Below are 18,588 nucleotides of genomic sequence, written 5' to 3' on the forward strand. Positions count from 1 at the left end.
CTACTATTCGACAATGTGTGGTTGCGCGATTTACCCATTCGCATCTCGCGAGACCTCAGACTTATTTAGTTGCACAAGATTAAGCGTATCTGAACATAATACCGTAAGTAGTTTATATCCTAAGATACTTGTAGATCATGAGTATGTTCCTAGTGAGAAGAAGAAAGTGGAGCCATTTCAGGACCAATGGTTGGAAGTGAGATCACGAAAATTACAGTACTAACTCATATACAGTCCATTTCAAGGTTCTCAGCCATTTGCCTATCCTGCTTAATTGGCTTTTTCATACCCAGAACTCGACCCAAATCTGACTATACCAGCTGAAGACATTGTCTATTCTCCATTCTGCTCTTGGTCCTATCTATATTTAACGGCAATACAGTTTGTAAATTACATTACCAACTGGCTCCATTTTTGCAGTATAACATGAGTATTTGGTAATTCTTCTCTATAAAAGGCATTTAATTCCATTTTTTCCGCTTCTCAGGACAGCAATTCTCATTTTCTCTAAGGACATGAATAGCTTTAAGATCATAAGAAGACATATACTGAAACTAAGAGATCCATCTTCCTACTGAAATCCAGACAACACAGATGACACATTACTTTAAACTGACTTTTTTTTAAAAGCAAAATAACAGGTAAAAGAGAGATTTCTCAATGTTCCTACTATTTTAGAATGGATTACAGGATGCTACAGCAAACAAAACACAATTCACATGGCATTCTAATTTGTATGAACTCATATAGAGTAGATATTTAAACAATGGAGAATAGCTAATAGGTTTAAAGCCTTTGACAAAACCTACACTGCACACTTCCAAGATTCTCCATGGTACCGTATTATTGTAACCTTACTTATCTGCACCTTCAACAATTCCCAGTTAAACCACTGTTTTTGTAGGCAAAAAAGTAAACTCAAAAGTCCAACCAAGAGAATAAAACTTTTTTCCCTTAAACATGAGTTTAAGCCTTACCTATGTGTCATTTGTAAACTCATATATAACCTTTTCTAAACGTAGAACACTTTTAGTAATGCTAATAAGCAAGCCCCCAGCTACATTGATGTATCCTTTCTAACAAACGAAACATTAAATATTCAGGCATATCATCGAGCAAATACCTTGCAGAATTTCAAAAATAAGTAATACACCTAAAATTTTATCTTCTTGTAGAAACACAAACCACCAAGCATAATGCAGCATGTCAAAGATCAAATCCTTTCACTAACGACCAACACATGTTTAGCAAACAAATCAAGGGGAAATTCTTTTAAACTAAGTACTTCCTGATTTTGACTCATAGAAGTACATCAAACCAATGAGGTAGTTTCTTATGCACCAATGACCTACAAGGTCTTCAGGAAAAATGTCCAATTTGTTTGTAGTAGTTTTTTCTATCAGTAAAGAAGCACCGATAACATAAATAAGATCAGGTTGCAGAACCTTGGAATAATTCATCAAAGTTAGGATAAATTGTAGTGTTACCCAAAAAGGAGAAGAAAAGATAGACTAAATAACAAAGAATTCGTGACCAATAAGGATCTGATCCAGGTAAAAGCAACCAACCGGGTCCCATCATTGGAAAGAAATAGATAAAAGAAATTAACTGCGAGTGTTAACGTGAAAAATAATGGATGAAGTTTAGCAAATTCCACCTAGAAACCCTGACTGAAAACTAATTTCAATTATCTAAATACAATTAGCTGAATTTTCTTGTTTAATCCACGAACTAACTCACATCCATCATATCATGTTAGTTGTATTACTACAAATGAAAGCAACAGGCAAATGAAAGGGGTAAAAATATACGCATACAGAGACTTATGTTCAGCAGCAAAATAGATGTAACTAGAAAAGTATTATTCGAGCACATCAGTGCACATATATTTCATTTCAAAGAACTCATCAAACAAGTTAGGCAAGCAAACTGTATCTTCTAGCAGAACCAAACACCAAGCATCATATCTAAGATCAACATTAAGAGTTACAACCAATGAACTTTAGAGTTGCACGAAATTTCAATAGAATGATCTAACAAATAAAGAGGTGGAACGAACTCAATGAATCTCATGATTCCAGCAGTAACACGAAATATGACATTATTATGATCCACAACAAAACTACACTATATGACCAAATTAAGCACATGATGTTTAGAAACATTATATAAAGAAATTTATAAAACCAACAACTAAGCATATGCTGCATACATATCTCAATCTCCCCAATACCTCTCCCTTCACCCAAAAAAATCCAACGAGATTAAGGTTCATAAGCTCATCTACCTCACAATTATTACCTTGACTACCAAGAAAGGCCAACACCAGAAACCAAAAAGAGGGAGAAAGATAGAACCTTTACTCAACCATTTCACCGTCCCATCGGATTACTTGGGTTAATTCCAAGAAGCATATTGTTACCTCCGGGCAAATAAGCCACATTCGGCGACTTAGCCAGAGTGGCTGCAATCTCCCTTGCTGCCTCGATCCTCCTAAGCTCCAATATCCCTGTCCCCACCGCGTAGCCTCCGATATAAGCTTCGCTGCCTCACTCTCTCCCTCAGCCCTGATGACTGCCGCCCTCCTCTCCTGCTCTGCCTTTGCCACGAGGAACTTCGACCTTTCTGCCTCCTGTTGTGCCACTTGCTTCTTCTCCACTGCCACTGAGAACTCTGTCCCATAGCTCAAGTGTGTGATCGCAACTATAAAAAATGATGAATGTTTTATTAACATTTATGATTCCATGTAGTGCACTCGAGCTTATATCACTGTTACAAGGCACATTTGTTATAATAAAGAATAATCAATGCATGAATGTTATAATGAAAGATTAAGCAGTACAAGAGTTGGGATGACACAAGTCAACTAGTCTTGATTATCATCATATGTACTATATTTAAGTCATGGTATTATTCTAATAGGTATCTTTTACTTATATACGCTCCAAATCAACCATATTACGAATTCAGCCACAAATCTAGATACTCACTAATTACATACTAAGCAATGGCATTGAGATAAATCCCAAGCATGCTCCTAACATTTTTATTAGTTGTTTAGATCAACTTTCCCCCTTCCGCCATTTAAAAACTAACAATATTGGTTTTGGGTTTTTCAACTCCATGTGACGGGATTGGGTAGTAAACTAGCAAATATCTAATTTTGGGAATTTTACCAATAAGCACTGCTATTTGCTTCATATTTTTTCCCCAATAATATTTATAGTCTAAATTTTGCACTTTGAAGATCGGACCATTCCTTATTTAAAGCAGAAATCCCGGTTAGCATGCTAGAACTGATAATCATGAAATTGAATATTCAAATCAGAATCATCTACATTAAAAGAAAAACCACGTAGGGCTTGTTGTATCATGCTAACCGTCATCGAGAACAATGTTGAAGTCCCTCGCCCTCCGAACCAACGAATCCCGAACGAGCGCCGACACGTGCGGCCTCTCCGTCAGCAACTGATCGGCATTGAACTGCGCGACAACAGCCTTCAGCACCTCATTCCCGATCGAAGGCAGCACCTTCTCATCATACTCCGTCCCCAGCTGCTTAAAGATCGTCGGCAACCTCTCGACGTCGGGCCTCGATAGAAGCCGGAGGGTCAGGTTCACCATCTGGAGATCCTTGGTGCCGGAGTTCGAGGTGAAGGTGTGAGGGCGAGTTCGGATGTCGAAGATGTAGGGTTTCTGCAGCCATGGGACGAGGAAGTGGGTCCCCTCCCCGGCGGTGGTGTCTAGGACGCCGCGGAATCGGTCGAAGAGGACGGCGCGCTGCGCCGCGTCGACGGTGTAGAGGAGGAGTTGACGGCGGTGGCGGCGGCGCCGAGGCCGAACGGCCGTCCTGGCGGATGGTTGTGAGGAAGGAGACTGCTTGCTGTCCGCCGCCGGAGGCCATGGAGTTAAACCCTAGGAGAGAGAAAAAGAGAGAGAGAGATGAAAACCGTAGCGGAGGTGAGGTTAGGGTTTTGATTTTTGGGGGTGTTTTTGTGCTTGGGGAGCAAGAATTAACTGATGTGGGCTTGGGCCAGGCCTAGTCAAATGCTCATACGTGGCTTCTGTTTTGGGCTTCAGTCATCTGTAGGAGCCGGAAAGAGTACGCTCACTCTTCCCCACTATTTATTTTTATATTTTTTTCTTAACTTCTACTCTATAGTGAGGCTTCATACTCAAATTAGTCCCCCTACTTTAGTATTTATCAGCTCCGTCCTTATACCAGGGCTTGATACTCGATTATTCCCCCTATTTTATTTTAACTTTTAGCATTTTGTAGTAAACTCCAGATAACTTTCACCATCACACTAGACCCTCCAATAACCTTCAAAAATCACACCAAATCTCCAATAACTTTCAACAGCTCATTAAAACCTCTAATAACTTTCAAAATAACACTAAAACCTGCAATAACTTTTAAAAATCATACTAAAATCCCAATAACTATTGCAGAAAATCGTCAAAGTTAACACCATGACATCTGAGGTGGTGCATGCAACCCATAAGACTTAATAATCTGAAATGCCTCTTAAATTATTAAAAAAAACTTTATGACCTTTTTAATATTTTCAATCCTAAAAATAGGAATCTCCCATTTTTCGTGATTCATTTTCTTCTTGCTCGCCGGGATAGGATTATGAACAATAATTATTTTTTTCCCTTTTGTTCAAATTGACCTTCAAAATCCCTTTTTACTTTTTTTTTGTTCTAATTGATGAGGGTTATCTGCAAGATGCAGAAACTGTTAGACTTAACGTTATTAAATCATAGAGATTAAACATTAAGAGCGGAAGCTTACACCTGAATCCATGGATTAGACTTGAGTTGGACTTTGGATCTTCTAATCTTAGGGTTTCTCTCCTTAAGATCTCTTTAGATGGGGATAAGAGAATGAGAGTGGCTAACCCTAGATTAGGGACCATAACTTCATATATATAGGTGTTATACATTTGTAATTTGGCCCCTCATGAAATTACAATTACAACCTGGTATCTGCACATATAACCCCATGATTTATTTAAATACCTATTAACCCAAATTAATTGATCACTTTAGTGGGTTATCCTGAAGAATAGCAATACACACAAATTAATCATATGTGCCCACAAATAGATTTAATTAGATTTAAATCCAACAATCTCTCACTTGGGCACCATATGATTCCTTAAATTGTGTATAACCTTATGAACTCAAAATTGCTATCACTGAAAAGGTATTTCTGAACAATCTTGTCCATTGACTATATCAATATAGAATCAAAGTGGCCTTCGTCACATTTATCGTGACTTGACCCATCAATGGTCACATATACCAATACAATCAAACGACATAGATCAATCATGGATGTGCAGCATGAAATTTACATGCAATGTGATCAGTACATGTCTATTTTCAACTGGTCCTACTTTAGTGAGGTCAAAACCAAACATAATGTAACAGAGTGTTTTAACTGAATACTTTATTCTGATCAGACAATACAACCAAACACAAAACACCAAAAAATTACAAACTCCCACTAAATCATGATATCCTCTAATATCACCATACCCATATGAGTGGTGTGCTCATGAAAGACCTTGGGTGGCAATCCCTTAGTAAGAGGATCTGCTATCATGGAGTTTGTCCCAATGTGTTCTATGGATATCTGTCCACTCTGTACCCTTTCTTTCACAACTAGGAACTTAATGTCAATATGTTTTGACTTAGTTGAGCTCCTGTTGTTATTAGAATACATTACTGCAGATTTATTATCACAATATAACTTTATTGGTCTTTTCACATTTTCCAGAAATGCGCAGTCCAGTGACAAAATTTCGTAGCAATATTCCCTGATTGGATGTCTCATAGCAAGCTACAAATTCTGCTGTCATAGTGGATAAAGCTACAAGTGTTTGTTTAACACTTTTTTATGATATAGCTCCTCCTGCTAACATATAAATGTAGCCTAATGTAGACTTCCTGCTATCTTGGCATCCAGCAAAATCAGAATCGGAGTACCCAATGACCTCCAGCTGTTCTGATTTTCTATATGTGAGCATATAATCTTTTGTTTTCTGAAGATACCTCATAACCCTTTTAACTGCTATCCAATGATCCATATCAGGGTTGCTTAAGTATCTGCCTAACATCCCAATAATGTACGTAATATCCGGACACGTACATACTTGAGCATACATTAGACTTCTTACACACAAAGCATAAGGAATCTTCTGCATTTTCTGAATTTCAAGGTTGTCTTTAGGGCACTGATTAAGACTAAACTTGTCTCCTTTAGCCACAAGGGTGTCTCCTGGTCTGTAATCTTGCATGCCAAACCTTTTAAGTACTTTATCGATATAGCTCTTTTGTGATAATCCAAGTATACCTCGAGAGTGATCTCGATGTATCTGGATTCCTAATATAAAAGAGACGTCCCCAAGATCTTTCATCTCAAAATTCTTTGATAGAAATCTCTTGGTTTCGTGCAACATGCCTATATCATTAGTGGCAAGCAATATGTCATCGACATACAGAACCAGAAAAATATACTTACTCTCACTGAACTTATGATATACACAATCATCAACAATGTTCATCTTAAAACCGAACGAGATAATTATTTGTTAAAACTTGTAATACCATTGACGAGGAGCTTGCTTGAGTCCATAGATGGATTTCCTTAATTTGCAAACCATATTCTTTGGGTCTCCTGACACAAAGTTTTATGGTTACACCATATAAATCATATCATCAATGTCGTCATTGAGAAATACAGTCTTAACATCTATCTGATGTAACTCAAGATCATAATGAGCAACAAGTATCATGATTGTTCTGAAAGAGTCTTTCGATGAAACCGGAGAGAAACTCTTTATATAATCAATACCTTCGTTTTGAGTAAATCCTTTAGCTACAAGACATGTCTTATACCTCTCTACATTACCATTATCATCCTGCTTGGTTTTAAAAATCCATTTATAACCAATTGGTTTTGCACATTCTGGCAATGGGACAAGTTCCCAAACCTTATTGTCTTGCATAGACTTATACTCTTTATTCATGGCATCAATCCACTGTTAAGAGTTAGAACTTTTCATGGCCTGAGAGAAGTTGATTGGATCATCTTCCAACATTCCATTACTTTCCTCATGTTCTTGGAGAAATACAATATAATCATCCGAAATAGCATTTCTCCTTTCTCTCATGGATCTCCTTAATGGCACTGGTTCTTGAGGTTGTTGTGTTTGTTCTTCTGGAACAGGGAGTTGTTCAATATTATCATCTTGAGGTTCCGGATTTACTTCTTGAGCAACAACAGCAGGTATATGAACCTGAATATTGTCAAGAGTAACTGTATGAATTGGATCTGAAGCCAATTCCTCCTCAAAAGCAATGTCTCTAACCTTATTTCTCCCCCCAAACTCAACATCCTCAAAGAATGTTGTTGTTCCCATCTCAAAAATATTCCTGAGTGTGGGATCATAAAACTTATAGCCCCTAGAGCGTTCAAAATATCCAATAAAGTAGCTACTAACTGTTTTGGAGTCCAATTTATTTTCATTTGACCTATAAGGCCTTACCTCAGCTGGACATCCCTAAATATGTAAGTGCTTTAAATTAGGCTTTCAACCAGTCCAAAGCTCATAAGGTATTTTAGCAACTGCTTTACTTGGTACTCTATTCAGAATGTAAGTTGCTGTCTTTAGTGCTTCTCCCCAGAGTGACTCAGGTAAAGAAGAATGAACAATCATACTTCTTACCATATCCTTAAGAGTCCTGTTTTGTCTTTCAGCTACACCATTCATGCTAGGTGAACCCGGCATGGTGTACTGTGGGGACGATACTGCATTCCTCTAGGTATCTAGCAAATGATCCTGCATGTTATTCACCTGAACCATCATATCTACCGTAGTACTCACCACCACGGTTAGATCTAACGGTTTTAATTCTTCTGTTGAGTTAATTCTCAACTTCAGCTTTATAGGCTTTGAACATGTCTAGAGACTCAGATTTTTTATGAATAAGATATAGGTACCCATAACGTGAGTAGTCGTCTATGAATGATATAAAATATTATTGGCCATTCTAGGATGCCGTAGGGAATGACCCACAAATATTCGTATGTATCAATTCTAAGACATCCGAAGATCTGTTGGCACCTAATCTCTTAACTTTGGTCTGTTTTCCCTTGATACATTCAACACATACGTCGAAGTCCGAAAAATCAAGGGAATCCAAAATGCCATCAGACACAAGACGCTCAACTCTACCTTTTGAGATATGACCCAAGCGCTTATGCCATAATATTGCTGAATTTTTTTTTAATTTATGCTTAGTACCACGCGATTCCGCATGCAAAGTTTCATTATAAGAAGCAATTATATCAAGCAAATATAGGTTGTTATAAGTACTCAAGTAACCAGTTCCCATAATATTTGAATTAAAAGATAAACTGAATTGATTGTTTCCAAATGAACAAGAATAACCTAATTTGTCCAATACAAAAACTGAAATCAAATTCCGTCTAAAAGACGGTACTACAAAAGTATCTTTCAAATCCAAATAAGAACCAGTTCCTAATAGCAACCTAAAGTGCCAAATTGCTTCCACATCTACCGATTGTCCGTCGCCCACAAAAATATGTCTTTCAACATCACTTGGCTTTCGGTAGCTCAGGCAACCCTGCATAGAAACACTTATGTGAGTAGTAGCACCAGAGTCTAACCACCAAGTGTTTCTAGGTACTGAAGCTAAATTAACCTCAGAACAGACCAAAGTAAGGAACGTGCCCTTATTAGCACGTCAGGCGTGATATTTGGTACAATCCTTCTTTACGTGTCCTGGCTTGTTACAGAAGAAACAACCCTGATTATCATTATGTTGTTTCTTCTGAACTAGACCCTTAACAGCTTCATTATCATTCTTTCTTTTCTTGCCCTTATCCTTAGAAGCCTTAGCCAAATGAGCAATTTCTGTCTTATCTTGCTTCAACATGTATTCTTCTTGCACACAGTATGAAATGAGCTCATTTAGAGTCCATTTCTCCTTTTGGCAGTTATAACTGACCTTGAACTGACTAAAATGTGCAGGAAGAAACAATAAAACCAGATACACCAATAACTCATCATAAAGATCGAGTTTAAGTGCCTTAAGTTTTGAAACAATATGAGATATTTCTATAATGTACTTCCTGATATTTCCTTTGCTCTTATACTTCATTGAAATCAAGCGAACTAAAAGCGTGCTTGTTTCTACCTTATCGTTTTTCGCAAAATGCTTCTCAATTTCGGTAAGGAAATCTTTAGCCTTAGTAATTCCTTCAGATTCTATGCCCCTGAAGGCTTCCGGAACGCCGCGCTTAATGATCATAAGACTCATGCGATTTGAACGCTCCCACTTCTCATACTCCTTCTTTGCATCAGGAGTGCTATCCTGAGAGAAGTTGATTGGATCATCTTCCAAGAACAATTAATATGTTCTCTTTCCAAACCTTGAAATTTGTCACATTTAGCATGGGAATTGAGTTGATGTTAGCAGAAATTATTGCAGCAGATACATTAGCTGAAAAACAAAAAAATGCTCATATTAATAACCATAATTAGTAATAAATAAAATTCAAATAATGACAAATCCCATCCAAGATATCCGGTATAACATTAATATCAAGTCTTTGGACAGTAATATTAATTACAAGTGATATCTTGTTGCAACAATCAAACACTGATAATAACACATGTCAAATAATAAAACTATCTTTGGATCGATTCACTATGCCAATATAAACCTTATAATTATCACATGTTTATCATCACAGATGTGTATGCAGTTTAAATAAATATCAACCTTCCTTTGGGCCGATTAAATATTTACACGAAAACATACACACAAACATCTGACATCCCTCATGATCAATCTACACAAGAGAGGTTACTTTGGCAACATCTTGTTTCAATTAATCATTTGGAATGAGAGATAACTTAATATCTTAGCGTCATATTATTTGAATAATTGATTAACTACCAAAATTAATTCAAATTAAACAACTTAATTTGAATTAGAAGAATTCTCTATAACTTAATTAGGGCCCATAACTTAATTCAATAAATTAAGTTTACCAAATTGGACCCATAATTTAATATAAAAAAGCCGAGGCTTAACCATAGTGAACACAAAGTTCTCTTGACTTCGTACGCGAGGTTCGTTTGTATGAGTACAAGACTCACCTAAGAATGAACGCGAGGTTCGTTTGAAAAAATGAACGTGATGTTCAACTTAAGAACGAACGTAAGATTCGTTTTGAAAATGAACGCGAAGCTCGACCTGAGAATGAACGCGATGTTCAACTTGAGAACGAACGCAAGGTTTGACCTAAGAATGAACGCGATGTTCAACTTGAGAACGAACGCGAGGTTCGTTTGAATTGAGCACAGGGCTCGCCTGAGGATGAACGTGGAGTTCGACTTGAGGATGAACGCGAGCTTCGACTTGAATTGAGCATGAGACTCACCTGAGAACGAACGCAAGGTTTGACCTGAGAATGAACGCGATGTTCGACTTGAGAATGAACGCGAGGTTCGTTTGGATTGAGCACAGGGCTCGCCTGAGGATGAACGTGGAGTTCGACTTGAGGATGAACGCGAGCTTCGACTTGAACTGAGCGCGAGGCTCACCTGAGAACGAACGCGAGGTTCGTTTGAATTGAGCGCGAGGCTCACCTTAGAACGAACACGAAGTTCATTTGAATTGAGCGCGAGGCTCACCTTAGAGCGAACGCGAAGTTCGTTTGAAGCTTTCAAGCCTCACCAAAATTTAAGGTAACCACCTCCTTAATTCCCGCACGTTTTCATGCACGAACCCTTAGGGTTTCATTCTAAAACCGCCGCCGCCATTGCTCCTGCACCCAAGGTCGAAACCCTAGGGTTTCCTGATGCCGCCGTCGCCGTCAGAGTCGAAAGTGAGGCCGTCAGCGATACTTCACCGGCGAGGAGCACGGGACCGACGACCAAACAAAATAGATCCAAAAAATCCTCGATTTTATTTTAAAACTAGATCCAGAATCGAAAGATAACTTCTTGATCCAGATCCCCAAAAAAAATTGAAGGAAAAACCAACAAAAATTTAAAAACTTTACTATTCATAGAAATTTACTGTTCATCCGTGAACAGTTCTGAGAAAAAATCAGAGATTTTTAAGATAAAAAAACCAATTTTTTAAGAACTTAAACCCCTAAGAATTAATCACGCGTGGCTCTGATACCACTTGTTAGACTTAAGCATGATTAAATCATAGAGATTAAATATTAAGAGCAGAAGCTTATACCTGAATTCATGGATTGGACTTGAGTTGGGTTTTGGATCTTCTAATCTTAGGGTTTCTCTCCTTAAGATCTCTTTAGATGGGGATAAGAGAATGAGAGTGGCTAACCCTAGATTAGGGACCATAACCCCATATATATAGGTGTTGTACATTTGTAATTTGGCCCATCATCAAATTATAATTACAACCTGATATCTGCACATATAACCACATGATTTATTTAAATACTCATTAACCCAAATTAATTGATCACTTTAGTGGGTTATCCTGAAGAATAGCAATACACACAGATTAATCATATTGATCACTTTAGTGGGTTATCCTGAAGAATAGCAATACACACAGATTAATCATATGTGCCCACAAATAGATTTAATTAATCCTGAAGAATAGCAATACACACAGATTAATCATATGTGCCCACAAATAGATTTAATTAGATTTAAATTCAACGGAAACTTATTAGAAATTTTCCGCAATTCCAAAAATTATGGGTATTTAGTTTGATTTGGAAGTTATTGCGGGTTTAATGTAATTTTGAAAGCTATTTAGGGGCGTAGGGTGATTTTTTAAAGTTCTTGGAGAATTTAGTGTGATGTTGAAAGTCATTGGAAGTAAACTGCAAAATGCTAAAAGTTAACAGGGGGACCAACTCGAATATGAAGCCCATGCATATGGATTAAGTCAAGAAAAATAAAATAAGAAGACGAATTTGAGTGTGAAGCACCAATACATAACCAAATTGCCCTTTTAACCATTCAAGATTGATTACTACTAAAATAAGGCTTTTTTAATAAATAGTGGTCCCTGAAATCATTGGATTTTGATATTAGAACCTCAATTCTACATATTTTACTATTAGTCTCTCAAACAATCTCAATGTGTCGATATTAGACCTTCTAACACATTTTCGTATCAAAACTCTAAACCATGGTTAAATTAGCATTAGTCTCTCTCTCTCCACGCCCGGTGTCTGGCCAAACATAGCCGGGCCTAAACCTGGCTCGGGCCTGGGAAATCTGTGACAACAGGGCTCTAAGCCCAGGTTCGGGTTGTGTTGGTGAAGCTTGACCCGGTCCTGGACCAGTCCGATTATTAAATTTATATATTTTTAATATATATTTTTATATATAATTATATTATGACATGATCATTAATGTAATTTATATGTATTTCTAAGCGTATATGGTTTTTTTTGAGGAAAATGACCTATAACCTCCTAATCCTAAGTGTATATAATTTATATATATTTAAGTATGAAGAGTATATATAATATATATATTATATATAGGAATATGAGTATGTTGGTACAAACACAAATTTGTGCTTGGTAGTGAGGTGGCATATTATCCTCCACTGCATGTCAAATGGGGACGGCATATTCACATGGGTTGAATATGGTCGCCCCCAAATTGAATGAGTGGATGGAGATGAAGACACTCACTACCAACTAACCAATATTTGTGCTATGGTACCAACATACCCATTTTCTCATATATTAATATAATATATATATATATATAATAGTTATATGGAGAAACTTAGACCGATATTTCCTTCATTGAAGCTTGGTCAGTGATGGCCTAAATCCCCACCCACATCACACGCTGAAAAGAGAGCCTCACCTACTTTTGTAAAATAGGCTCCCATCTTCGAGACGTGCAACGTGATGTAGAGGGATGGGTTTGACCACCTTACTACCAATTCCATTGAAAAGAACCAGTACCAAGTTTTCCTCTCCTCTTCTCTCCCTCTCCTCCTCCTGGTCTCTTCTCTCTACTATATATATATAAAATATATATATATATATATATATATATATTATATAATAGTATATATATATCTATATGTTATATATATATATATATATATATATTAGACCCTAGAGGAGGGGTGAATATGGTCTTATGCTAATCTAATCCTATTTTATGCCAATTAAAACTAATTAACAAGTTATCTTAGCAAGTATTTAATACAACAAGATATATGAGCTAGGATAAATAATATGAACAAAGAGATATATCCTAGTAAAGAGGTATATGATTGTTCGCGGGAAAAATCGTGTCTTTCTTTATAATTGATTCCATTGCCATCTTAAATAACAACTTTTTGAGTTACAAAGATCCGGTCTTTTTATAAGATCCGGTTACAATGAAAATCAAAGAAAATAAAAGAAAGATTACAACTTTTTATCCTTGTTTGTCGAACAAATCACGAGCTCCTGTTTTGCGGTCGCTCGCTTTGTGGGTTCTTCGCCTGTGCCGGGGTTTATCCGTGGACCACCGCGCGATCTAGATCCGGTCGGAACTACGTAGTACGACGGGTATTATTTCACGAAGGAAATAATAGCCGGGGGGGATTGGTTCACCAAGGAAACAATCGCCCAAATCTCGGGATCAAAGGCCAAGCTTTGATCCGGAGTGTGCCTGCGTAGATCTAAGATCATGTCCTCTCGAACTCTTGCCTTATTTGGCGTTGACTATCGTCGAGCACCAGATCTGGATGAGCAAGTCCTCGAAGTCCTAAAGTTTGAATCTTTTTTTAGATCTGAGTCTTCAATCCAGCAGGGCTTCGCCTCCAAAAAATCCAACCTTTGAACAAATGAACCATCTCTCCTATTTATAGCCTCCCTTCACTGTGCCCGCGCATAGAACTGGGCCGGCCACCTATAGGTGGCTCGGCTCTTGGCCGAGCCCCCCTTAGGCGTGGTTTTCCGTTGTCTTCCATTTTTTTGGTTCTGTCCGTGATCCAGTTCTGTGGTTTATTTATCTGGACTTGACTCGTTGGCCTGATTTGGCAGTAAATCCGGATCCTGATTAGGCAGTAAATCCGATTCTGAGTTCGAGTCCGAAACTGATCTTGATTCGATCGTGATTCATCTGAGTCCGCCCTTGGATGGATGACTCATTGACTCTTCAACCCGTTAGCTTGATTTCGCACGCGAATGGATGCATTCCGTTGCTTGCGTGCGATTCGTTAGCCTCGTCGCCTCGTTGGTTCGTCGGTTTGTGTCGAGCTGTGCTAAGGGACCTATAAGCAATTTTATACGCCTACAGATACCCCCTCCAAAGTATTTCTTCAAGCAGACGAGTTGTACTATCGTGTTGGGGGTCTGACCGTTGTCGGAATTTTAAACTTGAAGCCGATTCCTGATTTTCTAATCTTTAGCTGACCATCGATTGTTGGCGTTGAGTCTTTATTTGCGACGCGTTGTCCGGCGAAGTGTTGTTGAGTTATCCTTAAGAATATTTATAAAAACATTCTCCAGGAACTTCTCAACCAAAAATAGGGAACAGTTTATACTCATATACCTTATTGGAGTATTAAGAAGCAGTTTATACTCGTATACTTTTCGGAGTAATGATTCTTTCATTGCAATGCATTGATTGGCGTTGACCTAGGGTTACGCGTTGACCGGCGTTGACCTTAGGGTTTTAAACGTCATACGCTGACTTTTTGATCGCAACGCGTTGAATAGCGTTGACCTAGGGTTACGCGTTGATCGGCGTTGACCCTAGGGTTTCGAATGTCGTTGGATGCTCAAGTCACGAGACCAACTAATGAAGCTGATGCGTCAGTGACTCTCGTATTTATAGGATTTTTGGCAAATCTTCAGCCATCAACGGGTTTGATTTGCGTCGGGCTAGCATGCGGATTATGTAAATCCGTTCCGCATGTGACGTTGTGCTAAGAGAGTTAGCGCTCTTAGTGCTACGATATTGAATACGTAGACTTCGTCTTTCTCACGGGAATAGACTACCCGACGACGCGTGTTAGGCGTTGACTTTGGGATTTTTGGCTAACCCCCAGCCTTTAACGGGTTTGATTAGCCTTTACCGACTACCGTTTGAGTCGGGCTAGCATGCGGATTATCTAAATCCGTTCCGCATATGACGTTGTGCTAAAGGAATGAACTCCCTTAGACTTGATGCTACAACTTCGAATATGTAGACTTCGCCATTTGTTATGGGAATAGGCTACCCAGCAACGTGTTTTAGATGCTGACTTATCCCTACTTAGGCTTCGGGATAAAATTCCCCAGAATCGAACTCTGGTGTCTTTTTCTTCGGAGAAAGACTAAACCGGCGACGCCTGTTAGGCGTCTGCATATCCTTTCTTAGGATTCAGGATGAAATTCCCCATGCGTGTAATGCATGGATTCTGGCGTTATTAATAACAACCTGCCACAATGTTGAATATGTGAACGGGTGTTCTTTTTGACGGTTAAGAATATATTCTATCTCCCGACACTGAAGAAGAAGAATTTTATATTCTATCTTCAGCTGGAAAGGAGACTCGAGGTGGGATTTCCACCCCCAGAATCCGGAATGATGAAACTAGGAGTGTGACCTCCACTCCGAGAATCGAAAACTTCGGATGATCCTAACTGTCAGAAGGTTTGATTACCGAACTAAAAGTGAATTTCTCATTTATCGAGAGTTAATTATGGTTTTGACCCTAACTGTAGGAAGGTTTGGCCAAATGGGAGTTTGGGGTGACCCTAACTGTAGGAAGGTTTGATCACTTGGTTTGAAAGTGGACCTCTCGTTCATTGGAGGAATCGAGAGGGGATTTTGACTGTGGTCCTAACTGTAAGAAGGTTTGACCAATCGGGAGATTTGAGACGATCCTAACTGTAGGAAGGTTTGATCGCTCGATTTGTGGACCTCTCGTCAATCGGGAGATTTGAGACGATCGTAACTGTAGGAAGGTTTGATCGCTCGATTTGTGGACCTCTCGTTCATTGGGGGAATCGAGAGGGGGAGAGTGTTGAGTGCACAGACGCGGTGAGAATTTGAATGGGAGTTTTTTATTCATCATCTTGCTGTGGTGACCGGATTATCCCGAAGAACACACTATATGGATTTCTTTTGGGAACTTCCCGTTACATGAATCATCCACCCCCAGATTCCTTTGCAAAACTGGGTATGGTATTGTACTCAGTTGGGTGTCCGGGTTATCCTTAAGAATATCAAGCATGGTATTCTCCAGGAACTTCCCGTGAAAGAAAGGAAACAGTTTAGACTCATATACCTGTTGGAGTATGTAGGAAGCAGTTTAACCTCATGCACTTGTTGGAGGATTGAGAAACAGTTTATACTCGTATACTCTTTGGAGTATTAAGAAGCAGTTTATACTCTTATACTTAGCAAAGCAATCCTTGGTGGGATGAACGACCCTCCTGTGGTATGCACAGTACTTTGGGTCCGTAGTGTTGTCAGCTTCCTCCTGATTTGTGATAGGTGGTAGCTTGATCTTGTTGCTTCCAAGGAGGGATTCGAAGATGGCTGGAACGTCTTCGTCCTTGAAGGAATACTCTCTTTGGAGTCTCGGACCCGAAGCCTTCTGCTATCTCCGGGATTGCTGTTGTGACGTTTGATTAGCATCAACAGCCGCTGCTGGTGTCTTGCCCTTACCACGGGAGGCGAAGTTAGAATTCGGAGGCTTAGTTGTTGATTAACCCCTCTCGGCTTTCTTCCTTCGGAGGAATCGCTCAGCTTGCTCCCCTCAGACCTTCAAGTCTTTCCAAGTGTCAGACGGTGCTGTTCCCATTGCTTCCAATACGTCCAATGCAAGGTTGTTGTGGCAAGTCTGTAGGATGAACTCCTCGGTGATCGGATCCCGACAATTCATCGCCTTGTTCCGGAACCTTTTGACGAAGGTATCGACTAACTCCCCATCTTTCTGCTTCTCATCGAGTAATGATCCGATAGATATCTCGGTGTCATCGTCGAAGAAGTGGTGAGGAACTTAGTCTCCATGTCGTCCCAGCTGTTCACGCTTCCTGGCTTGAGGCGACGATACCAATCGAAGGCGGCTCCGCGAAGAGTGCCAACGAAGGACCGTACCATCAGAGGCTCATTACCAGAGATAACACCCAGGTGCGATTTGAAGTAAATCAAATGCTGAGTGGGTGAACTTTTCCCATCAAACGGCGTGAAGTTGATTAAGTTGAACTTCGCCGGATACGGGATTGATTCACATTCTCTCGGGTATGGACAAGGAATGCCAGTCTTCTTTATCTCTTGAGCGGAAATCAACATATTGATTTTGCTCTCGAGATTTTTAATTTTCAGACTTTCACCCGAGTTTTCCTCGGCACGATTCTAAGGTGGAAGCGTGGTGTTGTGACTAGCATCCTCATTACCACCCCCTGCATTGACGGGAGGATTATTGGCATTGTGAGCTTCATCCGTATCCGTGTGCTCCTCTTCCTGAACGACCTGGTTACGGCGGCTTGGTTCACCTTGCTGGTTCGTCAGTGCCTGAATTCGTTGCTCATGCATTTCTCTCATACTCTGCATGGCCATCTGCATTTCGAACCTGAAGCTCTCCTGTTGTTTAGCCATGACTTCTTCGAGCATCTTGGCCACTTGTTCCGCGCTTATCATGAATGACTCACAGGGTTGTCCTTCGCTGGACACCGTATTGTCTGATGCGACAGCAGAGCAGGAATCCGATTCTTCATCTTCTGACGGTAATCTTGTCCGAACCCTACCATAAGTTCCTCGTGTAATGGCTCCAGACTGCAGACGAGTTAGATACCAGGGTATTTCCGGAATTGACTCGGGATTATCCTTTGTCGATCCCCTTTTGCTGGTCATATTAGTAGTGACCCTCGGAAATTCTCCATCTTCAACCACCGTTCTTCTTTGCCGGAAACGCCTATGTCTTGGTTTTGGCGCTTCGATACTAAGCCTTTCGAACACCGAAACTCTCTCGGTGACTGCCTTGATGCAGTTGCACTCAGACAGTACCGCCCGAATGAGCTTTGAACAAGGGCACTGAGTTTCTAGCCTTCGAGGACTTCTCTTTCTGGTTTTGCTCGTACCCCCAGCACGATAGTACAGCTCGTCCGTTTGAAAGTCGGAGCAACCTATCGTGTGTTGGGACGATTTCTCAGGTATAACGTAATCATCATCAGACAATGACGTTTCCTTCTGAGAGTGAACTATCTTCTTCGGGCTTTCAAAAGTTACGCGCCTCGAAACATGCCTTTTTGGGCGTGAGTTCTCAGCGGACTCTTAGACTTCAATGCGCAAATTGGTGCGCATGACTGCCCTGGTCTCTTTGTCATGTTGGAGGCGACGACGACCCCCAGCATGTTGCGTCGTCCGGGGCTTCTTCATCGGGCCCAAACGATCTTGAACAGGAGTTTTGCCTCTCTCGTCGGGAATTGGACCGAGGCGCTCCAAGACTGACTTCCTTTTCTGGGACGATTCTGCATGATCTCCCGGAGAAGCTATTGGAATTATCGGCGACTTGGGTTGATTCGCCGGTGGTTGAACTTTT

General features: G+C 39.8%; 1 protein-coding gene across 1 annotated transcript; it reads right to left on the minus strand.

The window, feature by feature from the left end:
• Nucleotides 2,050-3,974, minus strand: LOC109820479 (prohibitin-3, mitochondrial-like). Its single transcript, XM_020386627.1, is given in 5 exon segments — nucleotides 2,050-2,521; nucleotides 2,524-2,703; nucleotides 3,381-3,806; nucleotides 3,809-3,839; nucleotides 3,842-3,974. Coding segments are annotated over 5 exon segments (849 nt in total). The 5' UTR covers nucleotides 3,905-3,974; the 3' UTR covers nucleotides 2,050-2,372.

The sequence above is a fragment of the Asparagus officinalis genome, chromosome 8, assembly GCF_001876935.1.
Source record: "Asparagus officinalis chromosome 8, Aspof.V1, whole genome shotgun sequence".
Taxonomy (NCBI): Eukaryota; Viridiplantae; Streptophyta; class Magnoliopsida; order Asparagales; family Asparagaceae; genus Asparagus; species Asparagus officinalis.